Source organism: Mesoplodon mirus, assembly GCF_964341445.2.
Source record: "Mesoplodon mirus genome assembly, chromosome: 3".
Taxonomy (NCBI): Eukaryota; Metazoa; Chordata; class Mammalia; order Artiodactyla; family Ziphiidae; genus Mesoplodon; species Mesoplodon mirus.
Genome location: NC_138978.1, coordinates 118,778,747 through 118,803,960, shown reverse-complemented (window position 1 = coordinate 118,803,960; position 25,214 = coordinate 118,778,747). Strand labels below are relative to the sequence as shown.

Below are 25,214 nucleotides of genomic sequence, written 5' to 3'. Positions count from 1 at the left end.
TGGCTTCCTTACTATCTCACTTTCCTCCCACCTTCCTGGCCACTCCTCTCAGTCTCTTTTATAAACTCTTCCTCTTCAATCTGATGCTGAAATTACTCCCTAGGCCACCTTCTCTTCCCAAACATTCTCTCGCTAGTCTATTTCATCCACTTGCACTGACTCGCAAATGTTTATCTTCAGCCCAAATATTTCATTTGCACTTGTGATCAGCACATACAACTGCATACCTGACATCTCCACTTTGAGGTCTCATGTGCTGCTCAAACTCAATGTGTCCAACACTGAGCCATCCTCTTCCTCTCACGACTTGATGTCCCTCCTGTGCTCTCTACCTCGGGGACTTGCCCAACTCTCTGCCCATGTCGGAAACCTAAGAGTCATCCTTAACTCCTCCTTCTCCTTTTCTCTGTCATCCAGTTCGTTACAGCACTGCGATCCAGAACAGATCTCAAGTCCATCTGCATCTCTCTATATTCACTGCACTAGTCCACACCTATCATATCTCTCTTTTTTTGCCTAGAACCCTTATTTTTTAAATTTATTTATTATTTTATATTTATTTTTGGCTGCATTGGGTCTTTTTTGCTGCGCGCGGGCTTTTCTCTAGTTGCGGCGAGCGGGGGCTACTCTTTGATGCAGTGCACGCGCTTCTCATTGCAGTGGCTTCTCTTGTTGAGGAGCACGGGCTCTAGGCACGCGCGCTTCAGTAGTTGTGGAGTACAGGCTCAGTAGTTGTGGCTCGCGGGCTCCAGAGTACAGGCTCAGTAGTTGTGGCGCACGGGCTTAGTTCCTCCGTGGCATGTGGGATCTTCCCGGACCAGGGCTCAAACCCATGTCTCCTGCATTGGCAGGCGGATTCTTAACCACTGCGCCACCAGGGAAGTCCCGCTTAGAACCCTTATTGCCTTCTCGTAGGCACTGTGTCTGTCTGGTCATCACTCTATCCTCAGTGCATAAAACAACTTCCTGGCACAGAATAGAAACTTAATAAATATTTATTGCATGAATAACCAAAGAATGTTCACAACCTTATTCAAGGAGTCTTTGTTTTAATCAAAGTGGAAGAGGGAATGAAGGCCATATATGAAAAACCCACAGCTAACATCATACTCAATGGTGAAAGAATGAAAGCTTTTCCCTAAGATCAGGAACAAAATGAGGGTGCTCACTTTTGCCACTTCTTTTCAACATAGTACTATAAGTGCTAGCCAGAGCAATTAGGCAAGGAAAAGAAATTAAAGACATCCAAATTGGAAAGGAGTAAGTAAACTTATCTCTGCTCACAGACTACATGATCTTATTTTTTAGGAAAATTCTAAAGATCTCACACACACATACACACACACACACACAAACTTGTTAGAGCTAATAAATGAATTCAGCAAAGTTGCAAGGTACAAACTAAACAGACACAAATCAGTTGCATTTCTATACACTAGCAATGAATAATCAGAAAAGGAAATTTTAAAAAACAATTTTATTTACAATAGCATCAACAAAAGTAAAATATTTAGGAAGAAATTTAACCAACAAGGCAAAAGACTTGTACACTGAAAACTACAAAACATTGCTGAAAGAAATTAAAAGAGACCTAAATAAATGGAAAGACATCCTGTGTTCATGGATTGGAAGACTTAACACTGTTAAGATGATGATACTATCAAAAGCGATCTACAGTTTCGATGCAATTCTTATCAAAATTCCAATGTCACTTTTTGAAGAAATAGAAAAACCCATTCCAAAATTTATATGAAATCTCAAAGGATCCTGAATACTCAAAACAGTCTTGAAAAAAATAGAATAATATTGGAAGACTTACACTTTTTTATTTCAGAACTTACTACAAAGCTACAGTGATCACAACAGTGTGGTGGGACTTCCCTGGTGGCGCAGTGGTTAAGAATCCACCTGCCAACGCAGGGGACATGGGCTCAAGCCCTGGTCCAGGAAGATCCCACATACCGAGGAGCAACTAAGCCCTAGTGCCACAACTATTGAGCCCGTGTGCCACAACTACTGAAGCCAGCGCGCCTAGAGCCCGTGTTCCACAACAAGAGAAGCCTGCGCGCCGCAACGAAGACTAGCCCCCGCTCGCCACGATCTCGCATAGCAGTGAGGAACTTGCGCGGCCATAAATAAATAAATAAATAAATTCATTAAAAAAAACAAAACAGTGTGGTACTGGCATAAGGACAGACATACAGATCAATGAGATAGACTAGAGAGCTCCCAGATAAATCTTTATACATATGGTTAATTGATTTTTTTTTCAGTGCTATTGAGGAATCTGTAATTGATATGGCCAACTGATTTTCTGACAAAGGTGCCAAGACCATTCAACAGGGAAAGGACAGTCTTTTCAAAAAATGGTGCTGGGAATATTTGATATCCACCTGCAAAAGAAAAAAGTAGGGGGAATTCCCTGGCAGTCAAGTGGTTAGGACTCAGTGCTTTCAGTGCCTTAGCCTGGGTTCAATCCCTGGTTGGGGAACTAAGATCCCACAAGCCTCCGGGTGCGGCCAAAAAAAAAAAAAAAAAAAAGAAGTCGGGTTCTTACCTAACACCATATACAAAAATTAACTCAAAATGAAGAAAACATACAGAAAAGACTCCCTGGCAGTCCAGCGTTCAAGACTCCACGCTCCCAATGCAGGAGGCACGGGTTTGATCCCTGGTTGGGGAACTAAGATCCCGCATGCTGCACAGTGCAGCCAAAAAACAAACAAACAAAATACAGAAAAGTCTTCAGGATATTGTATTTGGATAGGACATTTAAAAAATAAGCCAACAAGGGACTTCCCTGGTGGTGCAGTGGTTAAGAATCCACCTGCCAACGCAGGGGACATGGGTTCGAGCCCTGGTCCAGGAAGATCCCACATGCCACAGAGCAACTAAGCCCGGCACCACAACTACTGAGCCCATGTGCCACAACTACTGAAGCCCACGTGCCTAGAGCCCATGCTCTGCAACAAGAGAAGCCACCACAATGAGAAGCCCGCACACCACAACCAAGAGTAGCCCCCGCTCACTGCTACTAGAGAAAGCACGTGCGCAGCAACAAAGACCCAACACAGCCAAAAAAAAAAAAAAAAAGGCAACAAAACAAAAAAATAGATAAATTGGACTTCATCAAAATTACAAACTTTTGTGCATCAAAGGGCACTATTAAAAGAATGAAAAGATAACTCACAGAATGGGAGAAAATATTTGCAAATCATGTATTTGATAAGGGATTAATATTCAGAATATGTAAAGAAACTCCTACAACTCAACAACAAAATGAAATAATCCAATTCAAAACTGGGCAAAGGGGGGCTCCCCTGGTGTTGCAGTGGTTGAGAGTCCGCCTGCCGATGCAGGGGACACGGGTTTGTGCCCTGGTCCGGGAAGATCCCACATGCCGCGGAGCGGCTAGGCCCATGAGCCATGGCCGCTGAGCCTGCGCGTCCGGAGCCTGTGCTCCGCAATGGGAGAGGCCGCAACAGTGAGAGTCCCGCGTACCGCCAAAAAAAAAAAAAAAAAAAAAGGGCAAAGGGCTTATATATACATTCTCCAAAAAAGGTATGCAAATGGCCAACAAGCACATGAAAAGACGTTCAACATCATTGGTCATAAGGGGAATCCAAATCAAAACTGCTATGAGAGGGACTTCCCTGGCGGCGCAGTGGTTGAGAATCCACCTGCCAATACAGGGGACACGGGTTCGAGGTCTGGGAAGATCCCACATGCTGCGGAGCAACTAAGCCTGTGCACCACAACTACTGAGCCTGTGTGCCACAACTACTGAGCCTGAGTGCCACAACTACTGAAGCCTGTGTGCCTAGAGCCCATGCTCTGCAACAAGAGAAGCCACCACAATGAGAAGCCCGTGCACCTCAAGGAAAAGTGGCCCCTGCTCGCCACAACTAGAGAAAGCCAGCATGCAGCAATGAAGACCCAATGCAGCCATAAATTTTAAAATAAATTTATTTAAAAAAGAAAAAACCCACTATGAGATACCACTTCACATCCATTAAAGTGACTATTATCAAAAAATAGAAAATAACAAGTGCGGGTGAGGATGTGGAGAAATTAGAATTGTTGAGCATTGCTGGTGGGAATATAAAATGATGCAGCCTCTGTGGAAAAGCTTGTCAGTTCCTCAAAAAATAAACATAGAACTACCAACTGATCTAGCAATTCCACTCCCCTATTATATACCCAAAAGAACTGAAAGAAGGGATGGGGCTTCCTTGGTGGTCCAGTGGTTAAGAATTGGTCTTGCAACTCAGGGGACGCTGGTTCGATCCCTGGTCAGGCAACTAAGATCCGCCCATGCCCTGGGGCAACTAAGGGTGTACCGCAACTAATGACCCCACGCACCACAACAAAAGATCCTGCGTGTTGCAACTAAGATCCGACACATCCAATAAATAAATGAATATTTTATAAAAAAAAAACCAATAACTCTTCATTCCTCCCTCCCCCTAGACCCTGGTAACCGCTATTCTACTTTCTATCTCTATGAATTTGCATATTTTAGGTACTTCACATAAGTAGAATCATAATATTTATCTTTTCCTGTAAGACTTTTTTCACTTAGCATAATGTTGTCAAGGTTCATCTATGCTGTAGCATTTTGTTTGTCCATTCATCAGCTGATAGACACGGGTTGTTTCTACCTTTTAGCTTTTGTGAATCACACATCAATGAACATGGGTGTATATTATATATCTGGTGTATATATATATGTTCTAGTTCCTGCTTTCAGTTCTTTTTTCTTTTTTTAATATTTATTTATTTATTTGGCTGCATCGGGTCTTAGTTGTAGCATATGGGATCTTCGTTGTGGTGAGGGACCTTTCGTTGTGGCGCATGGGATTCTCTCTAGTTGTGGTGCACAGGTTCCAGAGCGCACGCACGGGCTTAGTTGCCCCGGGCATGTGGGATCTTAGTTCCCCGACCAGGGATGGAACCCCCGTCTCCTGCATTGGAAAGCGGATTCTTAACCACTGGACCACCAGGGAAGTCCCGAGTTATTGTTTCAAAGGTAAAGGGTTTCTGTTTGGGATGATGAAAAACTTGTAGAAATAGATAGTGGTAATGTTTACACAACACTGTGAATATACTTAACGTCACTGAATTGTGAACTTAAAAATAGTGAAAATGGTAAATTTTATGTTATGTACATTTAACCTCAATAATAAAATATGTAGGGGTTTCCTTGGTGGCACAGTGGTTAAGAACCCGCCTGCCAATGCAGGGGACATGGGTTCAAGCCCTGGTATGGGAAGATCAGACATGCCACGGAGCAGCTAAGTCCATGTGCCACAACTACTAAGCCTGTGCTCTAGACCCCGAGAGCCACAACTATTGAGCCCGCTTGCTGCAACTACTGAAGCCCGCGTGCCTAGAGCCCATGCTCCGCAACAAAAGCCACCGCAATGAGAAGCCCGCGCACCGCGAAGAAGAGTAGCCCCCGTTCACCACAACTAGAGAAAGCCCACATGCAGCAATGAAGACCCATCACAGCCAAAAATAAATAAATAAAATAAATTTATATCAAAAAAGTAAAAATAATAAAACATGTGGAAAGGAGAAAGAACAATTCAAAATTACTATACTTCCAGGAAGGATATCATAATATCCATAAGTCGGCTTTTTATAAATCAGAGTATGGTCAAGAAAGCAAAAGCCACTCCACAATTTTTTTTTTAGATTTTTTGATGTGGACCATTTTAAAAGTCTTTATTGAATTTGTTACAATATTGCTTCTGTTTATGTTTTGGTTTTTTGGCCGTGAGGCATGTGGGATCTTAGGTCCCCAACCAAGGATTGAAACCACACCCCCTGTATTGGAAGGCGAAGTCTTAACCCCTGGACCGCCAGGGAATTCCCTCCACATGTTTTTCAATTGATGGAATGAAATATAAGGAATTAGTTACAAAGGTGTTGGGAGGTCTGGAAGAGCAAAAGGCGGAAGTGAGATTTGGACAGAACTACTACACCATCAGCTCTCCTGGGGCTCCAGCTTGTCAGCTCACCCTGCAGATCTTGAGACTTGCTAGCCTTCAAATCACATGAGCCAATCCTGTATAATAAATCTCTTTATTAAAAGAGATTTATATAGGATATACAGAGAGATAACACACACGCACACAGGATATATGCATCCATCCATATACAGACACTTATACAGGATATATATCCTAATGGTTCCATTTCTCTGGCTAATACAGACAGGAATGGAGGTGAGAAAAAAGTGGCCATCATTAAAGGTTTGGGAGTTTGGGAGTTCCTATTCAGTTTGAGGACATCAATTTCATAGTGGAGTTGACACTGAGCTGGACTTAAATGTACCATGTCTGTAAATAGAGATGGAGAGGTGAGGGAGAAGACAGAGAAAATTCCAAGCAAAAGCAACGGTATTAGCGAAGACATAAAGACAGGAAAATTCTGTCTGCATTTGAAAAATAATGTATCACGGTATAGCACTTTATAGTTCATTGCTTCCTTCCACACACCCTACTGAGTCAGCCAATAGAAAATTGGGACCCAGATAAACTAACCAAAGGGCCCACATAGCTAGACCCAAGTTGTTAGCTCCATCCCCAAACCCACAGCCTCTAGAGAAAAGTACAATCGCCTCAAAACACTTCACACTCTGGCCCCAGGATGCCTTTTCTTCCCCCTTCCCATAAGCCCTCCCCAGATATACTGTGTTTCAGCCAAAGAAGACTTGAGACTTCCAGACAGAGGCCAGGAACCAGAAAGTCACCCGTGTGTCAGTGGTAACTGACTTAGCCAACTTGAGAAAGCCAAATCCTAAACTGCCAGCAGGGAAAGACAATTTATTCCACTAAATCCTCAAAAGACTCATGAGCTGACAGTTCCAAAGGCCTCTGAAACTGAGTGTGTGTGTGTGTGTGTGTGTGAATAGTGAGGGGTGGTTGAAAGCTATCTAAGAGGCAGCTCTCTCGATCTCCCTCTTCTACCTTCTATTATGGGGTAACTGTCTCCCTTTCACTCCCACAGAAATCTGCAGGTTTATTCTCTAAACAGGGCAAAACAGGACCTCTGAACTGGGGGACACCAGGCACATTTGAGAGCATAGGCGAGGTTTCTAGAAGAAGAGGATTGGCTGTGTGTATGCTGAATGCTACATGCCGAGGCCCACAGCCCTCTGCTTCTTTCAGCAACCAGAATACGGGGGGCCAGACCAGTGTTCCCCCCTGGAAGGCGACTACTAGATTCTTCTCCGGGAAATCTGAGGAGCCTGAGAGGAAAGACCTAAAGATTCAGACATTTGGGAATTTTCTCAGCAAACAGTCCCACTCAGATACCCCCCTACAGAGCTTCCGGTCAGCATTTCGTTTCCTGTGTCAGATATTTCCCATCTGCTCCCCCGCCCTGCCCTCTGTTGGGGGATGCTCCCAGGTATGGAAGATGAGCAGGCTCCCGCACCCTCCAACTTCTGGTTGGTTTGACCAACGTGGAAGCCAGGAAGTAAACAGGAGGGAGGGAGGAAGGCGAGGTTGGGCCGTTTGCCCTTCTGTTCCTCTCTGATGTCACCTTGGCCTCCATGTGTCTCTCCACCACAGATGCAGCTCCTCCACTCTGCCTTTGTAAACAGCCATTTTGCAAATAAACCCTCCTGAAATTATCCTAGTTTGAGTGAAACTATGTTTACTGCTGGGACCTGACTGATACAGTTTGCTTCTCAGAAATAATCAGACTGTCTAGGATTAACAGACACCTGAGTAAAAACCTTCAGCATAGAAGATACCAACAAACAAAAAAACAGAATGAAAAGCAACTTGTTGAAACAGAGTCTGTGCAGGAAGAAGACTTTTTAAAAAGTATCACTGATATTCGCAGAGAGACACTGAAAGACATTATGTCCATGAAACAAAAATGAAATGCTATTTAAAAAGAGGAAAAACTGTTCAAGGATCAAAAAAGAGCTCTTTGAAAATTAAAAACATGACAGCAGAAATTAAAAACTCAGTAGAAGGGGCTTCCCTGGTGGCGCAGTGGTTTGAGAGTCCGCCTGCCGATGCAGGGGACGCGGGTTCATGCCCCGGTCCGGGAAGATCCCACATGCCACGGAGCGGCTGGGCCCATGAGCCATGGCCGCTGAGCCTGGGCGTCCAGAGCCTGTGCTCTGCAATGGGAGAGGCCCCAACAGTGAGAGGCCCGCATACCGCAAAAAAAAAAAAAAAAAAAAAAAACCTCAGTAGAAGAGTTGAAAGATAAAGTTAAAGAAATGTTCCAGAAACTATAGCCAAAAAAACCCAAAGCAATAGAGTATAAAAGGAAGAGATAAGAAAATGAGAAAAACAGTCCAAGAAGTACACTATTTGAATAATAAGAGAGAAAAGAGAAAATAGAGAGGAAAAAATAATTTGAATAATTCAAGATTTCTCAGAACTAAAAGACATGAGTTCTTGGACTGAAAGAGCCAGCTGAGTGTCTAAAACAAGGAATGAAACTAGACCCACACCAAGGAAACACTGAAGACAAAGAAAGACTTTTACAAACTTTCAGCAAGAGAGGAAAAATAATCACCACAAAGAATCAATGTGCCAGTAACCAATGTACTGTTTCTCAGCTCCAGACCTGCCTTTTAATACCTTCTCCGTGATGATGGATGGGATTCTTTTTTTACCAGTTAATCAATCGATTTATTTATTTATTTTTGGCTGCGTTGTGGGGGATTCTTTTAAGCATCTCTCACAGCGAGCAAGCTGTTGCTCGCTATTAAGCTTTCTAGGTAGAAGGTGCTGGAGGGACATTGCAAGAGGAAGGGGCTTTTCCTGCTGGGTCCAGCAGCTGCACCATTGGTCAGAGGTGGGAGGGAAGGACACCCTGGGTTGCTCTGCCCCAGCCACATGCCCCACTGTCCTCCCGATGCTGTGACCTTTCACATATGGACTCTGTGCACTGCAGGCCTACTGCACCAGTGCTCCCACCCTCTTTGTATGCCGGACTACCAGCTGTGGCTCACCTATGCCCTGAAGGGTTGCTTCCTGCCTGCCAAGCAAACCAACACCCTTCTCTGCTATCCACTGGGCTGCAACTATACTTTCTCCAGTTAGGTCTGAACCCCTGCCTCAGGGAGAGATCCCTTCCAAATGTATTCTTCCTTGGATATCTCCCTCAGCCCTCAGATACCATAGAGTTCTCTTACATCTTATAATCATTCTTTTATCATACTTTAACACTTTTTTTTTTTTTTTTTGGCCACACTGCATGGCTTGTGAGATCAGGGATTGAACCCGTGCCCTCAGCAGTGAAAACACCAAGTCCTAACCACTGGATCACCAGGGAATTCCCACTTTAATACTTTTTTTTTTTTTTTTTTTTTTTTGCGGTACGTGGGCCTCTCACTGCTGTGGCCTCTCCCGTTGCGGAGCACAGGCTCCAGACGCGCAGGCTCAGCGGCCATGGCTCACGGGCCCAGCCGCTCCGCGGCATGTGGGATCTTCCCAGACCGGGGCACGAACCCATGTCCCCTGCATCGGCAGGTGGACTCTCAACCACTGCGCCACCAGGGAAGCCCTAATACTTTTTTATAGTAAACTTCCCTGTGTAAATCACTGTGTGTTCCTGTCTCCTGATTGAATCCAGACTGATAGGAACAGGAATCAGAATGGCTTGGTCTCCATAGCAACACTAGAAGAAAGAAGGCAATGGAGCAGTGCTTTCAAAATTGTGATAGGAAAGTATCTCCAACCTAGAATTCTATACCCAGCCAAAATACAAACCAAATGGGGGGGGGGGGGCGGGTAAAATAAGGGTGTTTTAAATAAAGCTGTCAGAGTTTGGAGCTGCACACAAAAATGTGGCTAAAAACAGAACAGGCTGTGGGATCTGCAGGAGGAGAAAGCAGCAGTGTAGATTCTGAGCACGGGGAGACGACTGCTCCATCTGGAAGAAGAGGTCTACACCTACCCATGTACAGAAATGCCTGCAGCTCTGCTGCTACAAACTAGTGAGGAACTGCCTATCGTTTCCTCCTTGCTTTTAGAATCAGGCTCTCTCCTCTAGATGGGCTTTGTGATCTGTGACCTGCCAGGCTCACGGGACTTTCCAGTGCCTTCCTTTCCCCTCCCCACCCTCCAGCCCTCTGCCCTCAGGGTCCCCAAGTTAAACAATCAAGATGTACACTTCAGCCTCCAGGCACCACACCCCATCCCTTTCCTGGATCTCCACCCTTCCCAAGGTGATGGAGAGGAGGGGATTAGAGGGGAGGAACTCTAAATTCAATGAATAACATGAGAAATGAATACACTGGAAGTTAGTCCTATTGTTATCTTTGAACCATAGGAAAGGGCAGTGTGAGAAGGACCCAAAAAGCCTCACTCCAGTTGAGTTGGAGTGGGGCAGGCTCTCCTCCACTTTACACCCCTCATGGGCTATGGCTTATTCCCAGTATCAGACTGAAATGCCTCAGCCAAGGAAAGGGTTCTCCAGAAGCCACCTCTGCTTTTATGTCTTGCCTCATCTCTGGCCTCTTTCTCCTTGCTGTCTGGGCTACAGCCTCAATAAACAGTGCTCTTGCATTCAAGAACATTGACTTGACATCAGTAAGTGGGGCTCCTGCCCTGGGCCTCACACTTAGAACACCCCACATTACACACACACACACACACACACACACACACACACACACACTGCACAGCACTCCCCGGGTTCAGTTTGAGGACAGACATGATGGATAGCAAAGGAGACACTTCCTCCCTCCTGCTCTGGATCATGTTGAATGCAGATGTGAGACCTGGGAAAAGGTAGCGCCAGAGCAATCCTTGGAGCATTGTCCCCTGGCACCACCATCGCCCAAAGGATGGCAGGACAGCTGAGGTGAAGCCCATTCATGGCTATTTAGACTTTTCTGATACTCCAGCTCAGGGTCAGCAAACCCTAGCCTTTGGGCCACATCAGGCCCACTGACTGTTTTTGTACAGCACGTGATGGATGAATCTCATGAATGTAAAAGACACAAAATATCAGGCTGCCTGATTCAATTTATATAAAGTGTAAAAACTGGCAAAACTGATCTATGGTGCTGGGGGTGAGGATAGAGGTTACCTTTGGGGAAGTGGGGGTAGTGTCTGGAGCAGCAGAGCACTAGGGAGGTTTCAGATGTGATCACATGGATGGTTCACTGATTAGGGTTATTTCTAGATATTTGTTTTGGAAGCTTATTATAAATGGTATTTTTCTTTTTTAAAATACTTTTCAAATTGAAACATATTATACATAGCCATGAGGTACACTAAGTGTAGACCTTAAGCGCATAGTTCAATGAATTTTTGCATATGTATACATTCATGAAAACTTCACCCAGACCAAGATATAGAATATTCCTAGCATCCCTGAAGGTTCTTCCCCAACCCCAGCACCATACGAGTAACCACTATTGTGAGAATGACTATTGCTGGTTCTGCTTCTTCTTGATTTGGGCATAAATGAAGTCATATATAATGTTATCCTTTGTGTCTGGCTTATTTTACTCAACATAATGTCTCTGAGATTAAGCCGTGTTGTTGTGTGTAGCCCTAGTTCATCCTTTCTATTGCCATGTAGTATCTCATTGTATGAATGTACAATTTGTTTATCCATTCTGTTGTTAGACACTTAGACTCTTTTGACTTTTTGGCTATTGTGAATAATGTTGCTCTGGACATTCTTGTACGTGTCTTTTGATAACATATGCCCATATTTCTCTCACCTAGGAGTGAATTTTCTAGTCACAGAGTAGGCGTACATTTAGCTTTACTTAATATTTTAGTATTTAAGTATTAAGTTAGTATGTTTTATGTCTTAACTTTCTCTCTACTTCAAGGTCATAAAAATAGCCTTCTTTGTTTTCTTCTAGAAGCTTTATTGTCTTACCTTTTATACTTTGGCCTATGATTCATTTTGAATTAATTTTTTTGTGTATGGGTGTAAGGGTCAATATTTACTTTTTCCATATACATTCAATTGTTCCAGCACTATTTATTTAAAAGAACATGTTATTGTTGATGTATATAGAAATGCAATCAATTTTTATTTGACCTTGCATCCATAATCTTCCTAATTCATTTATTAATGGTAATAATTTATCTATAGAATCTTTTGGGTTTTCTATGTACACAATCATGTTATCTGCAGCAATGATTTCTTCCTTTCTTTCTTTCTTTTCTTTCTTTCTTTCTTTCTTTCTTTCTTTCTTTCTTTCTTTCTTTCTTTCTTTCTTTCCAATACTTGCCATTTTTATTTCTTTTTCTTGCCTATTACATTGACTAGAGCCTTCAGAACAATATTGACTGGAAGTGATGATAGTGGATAACTTTGTCTCATTCTCAGTCTCGGGAGGAAAGCTTTCAATATTTCACTATCAAGTCATGACGTAAGATGTAGGTTTTACTATACTCTTCATCAGAGTAAGGAAGTTTCCTTCTATGTCTAGTTTTCTAAGAGGTTTTATTATGAATTGTATAGAATTTTATCAGGCACTTTTTCTGTATCTATTGAGATAGCCATGTGTTTTTCTCACTTACTCTGTTAATATGAAATTACATTGATAAATTTTCAACTCTTACACCAGTCTTGCTTTCCTAGAATAAGTCCAAATTTTTTGTGATGTAATAAGTTTTTTATATATAGTTAGAATCAATTTGCTATGTATTATTTAGGATTTTTTGCATTTATATTCATAAGAAAGATTAGCCTACATATTTTTATTAATGTTCTTATCAGTTTTTGTTATCAAGGTTATGGTGATCTCACAAAATGAATCAGAAGAATGTTTTTACTTTTTGCTTTGGTGTTTATTGGAATTCACCAGTGAAGCCACCTGGACCTGGAGTTCTCTTTGTTGAAAGATCTTTAATTTTTAGATACAAATTCTTTAACACATACAGAATCTTCAGACTCAGATTTTCTACTTGTTTCTGTTTTGAAAAGTATTCTTCATGGAATTTGACTATTTCATTGGAAATTTCATGTTTATTTATGTAGAATTGTTCACAGTATCCTCTTATTATCTTTTTTTTTTTTTTTTTGGCCTCACAGCTTGTGGGATCCTAGTTCCCCTACCAGGGATCAAACCCAGGCCCTCGGCAGTGAAAGCACAGAGTCCTAACCACTGGACCTAGAGGGAATTACCCCCTTATTACCTCTTTAATGTTTATTGTGATATCTCTCTTTTCATTATTGATATTGGTAATGTGTGCCTTTTATTTTTTTTTTAATTAATTTATTTTTTAAAATTTTGTTGCACTGGGTCTTAGTTGCAGCAGGTGGGCTCCTTAGTTGCGGCTCGCCGGCTCCTTAGTTGTGGCATGCAAACTCTTTCTTGCAACATACATGCATGTGGGATGTAGTTCCCTGACCCCAGGCCCCCTGCATTGGGAGTACAGAGTCTTATTCACTGTGCCACCAGGGAAGTCCCAATTTGTGCCTTTTTAAAAAAAAGTTTATCAGTCTTGCCAGGGAGGTCATCAATTGTATTAGTTCTTTCAAAAAAACAGCTCTTGCTTTGTTGATTCATACTATTATATGTTTGTTTTCTATTTCATTAATTTCTGTTCTTAAATTTATTTCCTTCCTCCTACTCTCTTTGGGTTTAATGTGCTGGGGTTTTTTTCCTGATCTTGAAAATTGATTATTATATCATTGATTTTCAGCCTTTCCTCTTTTCTAATATATGCACTTAAAGATATAACTTTCTCTCTGAGACTGGGTATAGCTGCATTCCCTAAGTTTTGGTATGTTATAGTTTTAATGTCATTCAGTTCAAACTACTTTCTCATTGTTGTGACTTCTTCTTTTTGTTCATGGGTTACTAAGAAGTGTATTACCTAATTTCCAGCCATTTGTAGATTTCTACTTATCTTTTTACTACAGTGTTACTATCTACATTAAGTCCATTGTGGTAAGAGAACTTTTCTGTATCATGTTAATCCTTTAAAATATGTTGAGACTTATTTTATGATCTGATACATGGTCTGTTTTGTTCAGTGTTGAAACTTCCCTGGTAGCACAGTGGTTAAGAATCTGCTTGCCGGGCTTCTCTGGTGGTGCAGTAGTTAAGAATCCTCCTGCCAATGCAAGAGACTCGAGTTCGAGTCCTGGTCCAGGAAGATCCCACATGCCGTGAAGCAACTAAGCCCGCGTGCCGCAACTACTGAAGCCCGTGCGCCTAGAGCCCGTGCTCTGCAACAAGAGAAGCCACCACAATGAGAAGCCCGCGCACCACAATGAAGAGTAGCCCCTGCTCGCCGCAACTAGAAAAAGCCCGAGTGCAACAACGAAGACCCAACGCAGCCAAAAATAAATTAATTAATTTAAAAAAATAGAATCTGCCTGCCAACGCAGGGGACACGGTTCGATCCCTGGTCTGGGAAGATCCCACGTGCCATGGAGCAACAAAGCTCGTGCACCACAATTACAGCCTGCAAGCCACAACTACTGAAACTGCGTGCTGCAACTACTGAAGCCTGAGTGCCTAGAGCCTGTGCTCCATAACAAGAGAACCCACCGCAGTGAGAAGCCCGCGGACTGCAACGAAGAGTAGCCCCTACTCGCCGCAACTAGAGAAAGCCCGCAAGCAGCAACAAAGACCCAACGCAGCCAAAAACAGGAAAAATTTTGTTCAGTGTTCCATGTGCTCTTGAAAACAATGTAAATTTTGCAATCATGGGTGGCAGTAGTGTATATGTCACATTCAATCAAGTTTCTTAATTGTATTTTTCACATTTTTATATCTTTATTTATGTTTTTAATCTCCTTATTCTATCAATTACTGAGAGAAATGTGTTAAAATCTCCTGCTATGATTGTGGATATGTCTTTTTCTCCTTTTAGTTCTGTCCTTTTTTGCTTTGTATATTTTTAAGCTATGTTATTAAGTACATATAATTTAGAATTATCATATCTTTCTGGTCTTTTTATCCTTTTGAAACTTTCCTCTTTATTTCTAGTAATACCTCTTATATTAAAATCTACTTTGCTTGATAGACCTGTAGCCTGCCAGCTATCTTTTAGATACCATTTGCATTATATACCTCTTCCTTCCTTTTACTTTTTTTTTTTTTTTTTTTTTGTGGTACGTGGGCCTCTCACTGTTGTGGCCTCTCCCGTTGCAGAGCACAGGCTCCAGACGCACAGGCTCAGCGGCCATGGCTCACAGGCCCAGCTGCTCCATGGCATGTGGGATCCTCCCAGACCGGGCCACGAACCCATGTCCCCTGCATCGGCAGGCGGACTCTCAACCACTGCACCACCAGGGAAGCCCCTTCTTTTTACTTTTAACCTTTCTGTATCCTTATAATTAACGTGTGTCTCCTGTAAGCAGCATACAGTTGAGTTTTTTTTTTTTTATGCAATTCAACAGTCTTTGTCTTTTAATTAGGGAATTTTGTTCTTTACAGTAATTGAATTACTAATATATTTGGATTTAAATCTTACCATCTTATCATTTGTTTTATATTTATTTCATCTTTTCTATTTTTATTTTCCTGTCACTCTGACTTCTTTGGATGAATTAATTTTCCCTTCTGTTCAATTCTTAGTTATACATTCTTTTACTATTTTTGTTGGATACTTTAGACCAGAAATTTTTTAAATTTTTGGTTGAAAGATCCCTTTATACTCTCAAAAATTATTAAGAACACAACTGGACATCCACACGTAAAAGAATGAAGTTGGACTCTTATCTCACACTGCATAGCAAAGATAACTCAAAATGGATCACAGACCTAAATTTAAGAGGTAAAACTATTAAAAAAAATTTTTTAAACTCTTAGGAGAAAGCATAGGGGTAAATATTCATGACCTTGGATTTGGTGTTGGTTTGTAAATTATGTTACCAAAACTTCAAGCAACAAAAGAAAAAATAGATAAGCTGGACTTCATCAAAATTAAAAGTTTTGGGCTTCCCTGGTGGCGCAGTGGTTAAGAATCTGCCTGCCAATGCAGGAGACATGGGTTCGAGCTCTGGTCCAGGAGATCCCATATGCCGCAGAGCAACTAAGCCCGTGTGCCACAACTACACAGCCTGCTCTCTAGAGCCCACAAGCCACACATACTGAGCCCGTGAGCCACAACTACTGAAGGCAACATGCCTAGAGCCCGTGCTCCACAACAAGAGAAGCCACTGCAATGAGAAGCCCGCGCACCACAATGAAGAGTAGCCCCCACTCACCACAACTAGAGAAAGCCTGCACACAGCAACAAAGACCCAATGCAGCCAAAAATAAATTAATTAACAAAAAAAACTGAATTAAAAGCTTTTATGTTAAAAAAATAAAATAAAATAAAATACATAATTTTAAAAAAGCTTTTATGTTTCAAAGGATACTATCAAGAGAGTGAAAAAATAATCCACAGAATGGGAGAAAATATTTGTAAATCATATATGTGATAAGGGTCCAGAATACATAAAGAACTCTTAAAACTCAAAAACGAAAAACAAAACAAAGCAAAAAAAAAAAAAAAAAAGGCAAAGACTTGAATAGATAGTTCCCCAGAAGAGCTATACAAATGGCCAAGAAGCACATGAAAAGATGCTCAACGTCATTAGTCAGTAGGAAAATGCAAATCAAAATCACAATGAGGGACTTCCCTCGTGGTCCAGTGGTTAGGAATCTGTCTTTCAATGCAGGGGATGCGGGTTCAATCCCTGGTTGGGGAACTAAGATCCCACATGCTGTGAGGCAATTAAGCCTGCACGCTGTAACTAATGAGCCTGCGCAACACAACTAGAGAAGCCCATGAGCTGCAAGGAAAGATTCCGCATGCTGCAACAAAGATCCTGCATGCCGCAACGAAGATCCTGCGTGCCGCAAATATGACTCGATGCAGCCAAATAAATAAATATTTAAAAAAGCAAAACAAAACAAAACCACAATGATATATACCCTCAAAATGAATGGCCCTAATAAGAAAGAATTTTAAAGGGGAAAATAAGTATTGGAAAAAATGTGGAGAAACTTGTACACTCATACACTGCTGAATGTAAAATGGTGCAGACACCATGGAAAATAGTTTGGCAGTTCCTTGATAAGTTAAACATTGAATTGCCAGTATGACCAGCAGTTTCACTCTTAGTATATGCACAAAAGAATGGAAAACACCATTCTTTGTGTTCAAACAAAAAACTTGCACACAAAGGTTCACAGCAGCCCTATTCACAATAGCCAAAAGGTGGAAACAGCCCAAATGTTTATCAACAGATGAATGGATAAACAAAATGTGGTATATTCACACAATGACATATTATTTGGCCAAAAAAAGGAATCAAGTAATAATACATGTTACAACACGGATGAAAATTGAAAACGTAATGCTGCGTGAAAGAAGTCAGAGACGCAAAAGGCTATATGTTATATGTTTCCATTTATATGAAATACCCAGAATATGCAAGTTCATCGAAAATAGAGAGCAGATTAGTGGCTGTCAAGGGCTGTGGCGGGTGGGGAAATAAGAGCGACTGCTTAATGGCACAAGGTTTCCATTTGGGGTGATGAATAGGTTCTGGAACTAAATAGTGGTAATGGTTGAACAACATTATGAACATACTTAACACCACTGAATTGTACGTTTTTAAGTGGTTACAACAGCAAGTTTTATGCTAATCTATTTTACCACAATTTACAAAGTAATTGAGGACCTCAAAGAGCTTTTCTTTATGTGGATAATATGTAACAATATTTACCATATTAGAAATTAAAATTGGGAATTTAAAACTATGTATACTTTAATTCATTCTGAAATAATAAATTAGACCATTACAAATAACATATATTTTATTTAGGTTTTTTTTTGTTGTTGTTTGTTTGTTCAAAAAAAGAAACAGAAATAAGAGTGGCATTGTTTTACATTTTTTACTTTTATTTTAATTCTGTCTTATAAAAGACAGCTTGAGGGCTTCCCTGGTGGCGCAGTGGTTGAGAGTCCGCCTGCCGATGCAGGGAACATGGGTTCGTGCCCCGGTCCGGGAAGATCCCACGTGCCGCGGAGCAGCTGGGCCCGTGAGCCATGGCCGCTGAGCCTGCGCGTCTGGAGCCTGTGCTCCACAACGGGAGAGGCCACAGCAGTGAGAGGCCCGCATACCACAAAAAAAAAAAAAAAAAAAGACAGCTTGATTCTCATGTCAGCTTCTGTCTCCAATCTGTTACACGATATTTTAGTTGAAGTATATAAAGAAAATTTGCACACCCATTGGATGGCTGCTACCAAAAACAAACAAACAAAACCCAAACCTCACAAAATAAGTTTTGTTGAGGATATGGAGAATTGGAACCCTTGTGCACTGTAGGTGAGAAAGTAAAATGGTGCAGCCACTCTGGGAAACAATATGAAGGTTTCTCAAGAAAATCAATCCCACCTCTGGGTATATACCCAAAAGAACTGAAAGCAGGACATTGAAGAGATATTTGCACACCCATGTTCATTGTAGCACTACTTATAATAGACAAGAGGTGGAAACAACCCAAATGTCCATCAATGGATAACTAGAGAAACAAAATGTGGCATAGACATACAGTGGAATATTATTTGGCCTTTAAACAGGGAAATACTGATACAAGCCACAATGCAAATGAACCTTGAAGACATTATGCTAAATGAAGTGTCAGTCATAAAAAATATGAAAATTTTTTTCATAAAAAAATATTGTAAAATTGCATTTACATGAGGTATCTAAAGTAGTGAAATTCATAGAAACAGAGAGTAGAATGGTGGTTGCCAGGGGATAGAGGGAGAGGGAAATGGGATATTGTGATTTAATAAGTACAGGCAGACCTCGGAGGTATTGTGGGTTCAGTACAGACTGCAATACAGTGAACATCACAATAAAGCAAGTCACACAAAATTTTTCGGTTTCCCAGTACATATAAAAAGTTATGTGGGGGCTTCCCTGGTGGCGCAGTGGTTGAGAGTCCGCCTGCCGATGCAGGGGACACGGGTTCGTGCCCCGGTCCGGGAGGATCCCACATGCCGCGGAGCGGCTGGGCCCGTGAGCCATGGCCGCTGGGCCTGCATGTCCGGAGCCTGTGCTCCGCATTGGGAGAGGCCACAACAGTGAGAGGCCTGCATACCACAAAACAAACAAACAAAACAAAACAAAAAACAGTAGTCAAACGTCAAAAGATTACTGCTAATCACAAAAAAAGAGACGTCTCAAGTTAATGATTTTAGTGCTTTTCTGTGTATGGAAAGGTGCAAGAGTCTGGGATCACTGAAATTATTCCTTTGATATGTATCTTAACTCTCTAGGGCCAGCATCCTGTTTTTTTTCCATCCTGAATTCCCTTCAGGGTGTACCGCTGGGGCTGGCTGCAGTGGCCCATGGCTTGATGGTGGGCAACATTCATTGATTACTGAAATGGCAGGCAACATTTTTTTGTCAACAAGAGTAATCACAGTTCAGGCATTTAAAAATGGAGTCAGGAGGCCATTGAGGATCTGGTGTCAGACACGACTCTGCACCACTGAGAACTTGCGCTTTCTTTGAATTCTACCAGACTGAGGGACACCACCAACATATTCAGAGCAACACCTGCCACCTGCAACCATATGGTCTCCCCTTGTAACTATGCAACCACTTGGACCCCAACGAATCCTCACTTAACCAGCACCCTTTTTTTTTTTTTTTTTTTTTTTTGCTGTACGCGGGCCTCTCACTGCTGTGGCCTCTCCCGTTGCAGAGCGTAGGCTCCGGATGCTCAGGCTCAGCGGCCATGGCTCATGGGCCCAGCCGCTCTGTGCCATGTGGGATCTTCCCGGACTGGGGCACAAACCCATGTCCCCTGCATCAGCAGGCAGATTCTCAACCACTGCGCCACCAGGGAAGCCCTTAACCAGCACCCTTAGTCCTTGCCAGCTTCGATTATAATTCTTGATAACTCATGTAACTAACTGTAACCTTGCAGTTTCTGCCTTTACAAACCTCTCCCACTTTGTAGTCCAGCAGAACACAATTCAAGTGCTTCTTCTTTTTTTTTTTTTTTTTTTTTTTGCGGTACGCGGGCCTCTCACTGTTGTGGCCTCTCCCGTTGCAGAGCACAGGCTCCGGATGCGCAGGCTCAGCGGCCATGGCTCACGGGCCCAGCCGCTCCACGGCATGTGGGATCTTCCCGGACCGGGGCACGAACCCATGTCCCCTGCATCGGCAGGCGGACTCTCAACCACTGCGCCACCAGGGAAGTCCCAAGTGCTTCTTGAATTTGTGTCTCCCAGGCTGCAGTCCTAACAAGCCCCAAATAAACACCTGTTTATTTCAGTCAGTCTGTTTCTAAAATTTGGATTAACACTCCCACAGATCAGACTTGCTGAGTTTCTAGGAGTCGTCCCTTCCTCTCCGGTAAAGACCCAACCCCAAGATCCAAGCTCTCGCGTTTTCCGCTCTGGCCCCGCAAGTCACCAGGCGTTGGAGAAGCCACTTTCCCTGCAGGGGCAACCGCTGGCCTTCCTCCCGTTGTGCTGGTAGGGGAGCCCAGGGCCGCTATGAGGAACAGAGGCACGCTCTGTGAGATGCCTCCAGCATCTCTCCCTGTGCTAGGAACAGGTTCCTAACCTGGAGCCCTGTCACAGCAGCCCTCCACCCAGGCGTTTCCCGCAGAAGCGCTGCATCCAAGGGTGATCAGGGAAGAGAGGCAACTGGGCTGGCTCCACGAGGCGAGCAGGGCCAAGAGAGTGGCTTGCGGAGGGAGTGGGGCAGGACATGGTCTTTTCCTTCCACCCGTAACCCCTCCTCACCTCCTGCAGGCCCTGAGTAAACCTGGGCACCCCCTCCGCCTCTTCCTGGTACTTGGACCCACACTAGTCCCCGCTGGGCCCTGCGGGACAGAGAACTGACCTTTCCCAGGGTGGCTGGGGCCTCCGGATCCTGCAGTCATGGGCAGATGGAAAATTTCTGTGGAAACTCCAGCCCAGACAGACCTCAAGCCTCAAGCTGTCCTAGCCAAGGGGGAATCTCATGCTCTTGTCCAGAAACACTGGTTTCTTAAGGGAAAACACCCCATAACTTTTTTTTTTTTTTTTTAGATGGATTCTAGGCCCTAGGAAATGTTTGGGAAAGACTTCCCTGTTGCAACTCAGCAAGATGAAGGCTACACCCTCCCTGGCTGGCTCAGCTGCTGCCTCTGCAGCACAGCTCCCAGCAACTCACTGAGAACTGGAAAGCTTCCAGAAGTCTTGGGAGAGTCAGAGAGGAGGTCAGCGTCTCCAACTGGGATCAGGACACAGTTCTTCGAGATAGGAGGATGAAGCCCCAGAGGAGCATCTGCACTGAAGCCTGGAACAGACACCGTGTCTTCCACTGGACACAGTCAGAGCAACCATCGCCTCCCCCATCCCTGACCTTAGGAGGTAGCCCTCCAAACCCAAACTCTCCCCCATACAATGTAAAAAGTTGGGTGCAGTCTTCCCAACTTTGTTCTGAGAAATGAGATAAGAGGGAGAATTCAGCTCCTCCCTTCAGCCCTAGAGCTCCAGCTGCTGGTGCAGGGAATCTCCTAATAACCGATCCCTCCTGAGTAGAGACCACAGTCCATAGTCCTGGGTCTTTATCAGTGACTCCCTCCTTTGTGCTCGAGGGGGTGGCAATGGTGCGATGCTGCAGCCGCCTGCCTATCTGACCTGAGTCCTCTGGTCTCTCCCCATTATCTCCTGCAGCACCAAGGAATGTAGTGTTATCCAGCTTTTCTGGCAGAAAAAATGTCTTTGTTTTGAATCTCAACCTATATGTCTCCCCCTTAGGGCCAGAAATTTGGTTGGTCACAATCACTGGGAAATAGTGGCTCAGGACATTGCAGTTTAATTCATTTCATGCTAAACATCAAGGAAGATGAAATATCCAACATGGAACATGGTGGCACCAGAGCAGATGTATGGGGTTTTCTCCAGGACTTGTGAGTCTGGCTTTGGTAACTGGGAAGATAGCGTGTCATTCCCTGAAACAGAGGATGCCGGAGGAGGAGCAGGTGCTGGGGGGAATAATGTCCATTTGGAGGCATGTTGAGTGTGAGGTGCTGGTGGAGCATCCAAGGAGAAAAGTCCAGTGGGTGGTTGCATACAGGCCCTAGAGCTTGGGGATGAGCAGGGAGAAGTCCAATCTGGAGGTGAACCATGGTGACGCTCCCAAATCTTATGTAAACCATGGGTTTGGATGGGGCCGTTCAAGGACCTTGCACTGACCAGAAGAGCTCGGAGCCAAAATGGTGCCATGGTGGGGGTGGGGAAGAGCAGAGGAAGGAGCTCCAGGAAAGGAGACTGAGAAGGAGCAGCCAGAGAGGCAGAAGTGAAACCAAGAGGGGTTTTGTTTGTTTGCTTGTTTTGTTTTTAAGCCAATGGATGACAGAGTTTCAAGGAAATAAGTCAACAAAGTCAAATACTAAGAGATTGAAAGTAAGATCAAACCTGGGACTTGGCCACATGAAATCAAAGGCGATTTTGGTGAGAGCATTTGAGGGGTGGGTCAAGGAGGAGCCGGATGGTAGGGAGTGCAGGAAGAGGACGAGGACATGGACACGGATCACTAAGTAGTTTACAGGGCTGAGGAGGGGGGAAGTGCGGGAAAAGCTGAGCATCCTTATTTGGTAAAGGGAAGAACCATGAGCGAGGAAGGGGAAGGTAAGATAAAGAGGACAATGGATGGGGGATCATGGAAGGTGAGAGGATGGGGGCTGCGTGCCCTGCCTCTGCAGAGTGAAACTTGTAGGTGATGGGGAAAGCTGAAGAAGTTATTTCCCTCTGTGAAGTAGGAGGTAGAACCATCTGCACAGGGTAGGGTGGGAGATGGTGGGAAGGAGTTGAGGAAAGAGAAGAAAGTTAGGAATTGTCATTGAGGGGAAGCAGAATGAAAGTGAGCAGAGATGCACAGCATTGCCTCACTGTGTGACAGGCCTGCTGAGGCAGGAGTCTGTGAATTCCCAGCTTCTCTACTCAACGTGGTCACGTGGCTTCCTCCTTTCACATGGACAGCTCACCATGGGACACGGCATGTTGACCCAGCATCGGACTGTTGCTGGGCAGAGTGGTTAATACCAGACCACAGGCTATGGGCTGGGATGCGAAGCAAGTAAGAGCCCACACAAAGGAGCTGCACGACCAGAAGAGGAGGAGTTTGTAGTATGTACTGGGAGTATAGGTGAAAGGCAGAGGAGCTGAAGGATACAGACAAATGCTGGATTGTGACCTTTCAGAGGTGACACTCCCAATGGCAGTGGGGCGCCCATGGGAGTGCGCTGTTTTGTGGAGAGGAGGTGAATGCCCTCAGAAATGAGGAGGCCAAAGGAGAACAAAGTGAGGGCATCACACAGATTTCTCAGACACACATTCCAAGAAGGCACTAGGGTAATGGTAGGAGAAGGGACCAGAAGACAGTAAGCCAGGTGCCCAAGTCCTCAGTGAGTGCAGGGAAGGAAGTAGGAAATCAAGAACAAATGGGTTATCTGAGCGGCAGGAGACTCCAACTCATGCTTATCTAGAGATGGAAGAAAAGATATCTGGAAGAGGCAATGAGAGTAAAAATAACTCAGGCCCTGCCCCTCAGATATGTATAATGGGATCCTGGGTGATGGGGAGACCTCAGCTGCTCATTTGAGAAGCGGGGGATAACATTCTCTCCATGCTTGAATAGCACTTCATCTGTCCTCTGAAACCTCTCTTGTAGGTCAGCAGTGGTGGGGTGGGGAGTGGGGACCCTGAGGATCTGTCACAGGGTGAGGGGCAGCAGCCCTTTGGTCGGGGTGAAAAGTGGCAGGAACAGGAAAGTTGGGAGCCTAACCAGCCTCAAGGGATTAAGGCCTGTTTCTCTGTCCTGGGGGTGAGGGGATTGAGGCCAGATGCCACTTGCTGCCTGAGGCTCAGGGTCCCAGAAGGAGCCTGGTAAAAGGCTGATTTGCACCTGAACAGGTTCTTCCTGTGTGGACGCAGGTACCAGTTTGTGTCCCAGGGGTCTGTGGGCTATCCCTGCCCTGGACTATTCCTCAAGAGGAAAACTGATCGTATCTCCATGTCTTTCCTCCAAGCTTAAGCACCACTGATATTTGTATTTTATTTATTTATTTTTATTTACTTATTTATTTTGGCCATGCTGCGAGGCATGAAGGATCTTAGTTCCCTGACCAGGGACTGAACCCAGGCCCCCTGCAGTGGGACCGAGGAGTCCTAACCACTGGACCACCAGGGAATTCCCAGAAATCTCTATTTTTGAGAAGGAAGAAAGGGAGGAAGAGGAAGGACTGCCACCATGACAGAAAGGACTGGCTAGGTCAAAAGACGAAAGGGTGGGGTGGGGGAGTTGACGGGCATCAGAGTCCAGCACTAGCCCTGAGCTCTCCTAGGACACGAGCTCGCCTGGCTTCCTCACCGGTCTTCCTCCCTGAAAGACAGAAGCACACCTTATCTGCTAACCTTCACTTCCTGCAGTCTTGGGCTACCTTTTTTTTTTTTTTTTTTTTTTTAGCTGCACGGCATTCAGGATCTTAGTTCCCTGACCACGGATCCCTGAGTTGGAAGTGTGGAACCTCAACCAGTGGACCACCAGGGAAGTCCCTACTTAGGCTCCTTAATATTTTAATATTTACTTCTGTGAAAAGCCAGGAAGATGGGAGGCTATGAGGCCTGTGCTAATGGAAAAGTCATGGGGTGGTGGTTAAAAAAAAAAAAAAAAAATCAAAATATTTACCTGGGGGCTTTCCTGGTGGAGCAGTGGTTGAGAGTCCGCCTGTCGATGCAGGGGACACGGGTTCGTGCCCCGGTCCGGGAGGATCCCACATGCCGTGGAGCGGCTGGGCCCGTGAGCCATGGCCACTGAGCCTGCGGGTCCGGAGCCTGTGCTCCGCAACGGGAGAGGCCACAACAGTGAGAGGCCCGCGTTCGGCAAAAAAAAAAAAAAAAATGTACCCAGTCCTTTCCCCTACACATACCCACGTATCGGGTATGTGTTAGGAATGAGAGTTTGGCTTGTGTTTGGAAAAGCAAACAATCAAGGTCCTAAGCACCCAGCCATCAGCAGAACACAAAGTCCCTGTGATCCACCTCAGTCCCGCCCACTGCCCCAACTTCCAGCTGAAACTCACATCCCAGAAGGTGTGCAAACAGAGGAGGTGCTTTACCCCACCAGTCAGATTCTGTTTTCTCCACTTCGGCCCACATCTACCCACTCAGTTCCATTTAAGAAACAGTTTCTATCTGTCTTTACTTTTACCACCAGTCTTGGTTAAACATCAGAAAAGA

The 25,214-nt window shown here is 44.1% G+C and overlaps 1 protein-coding gene across 1 annotated transcript in view; it reads right to left on the bottom strand.

Moving 5' to 3' along the window:
- Positions 1-25,067, bottom strand: part of IL6R (interleukin 6 receptor) — an 85,589-nt gene extending 60,522 nt beyond the window's left edge. Inside the window, exon 1 of the mRNA XM_082615960.1 lies at positions 24,664-25,067. Coding sequence (XP_082472086.1) covers positions 24,664-24,754 — 91 coding nt within the window. The 5' untranslated portion in view covers positions 24,755-25,067. The remainder of the gene's footprint in view (positions 1-24,663) is intronic.
- Between the last annotated feature and the right edge of the window lie 147 nt (positions 25,068-25,214).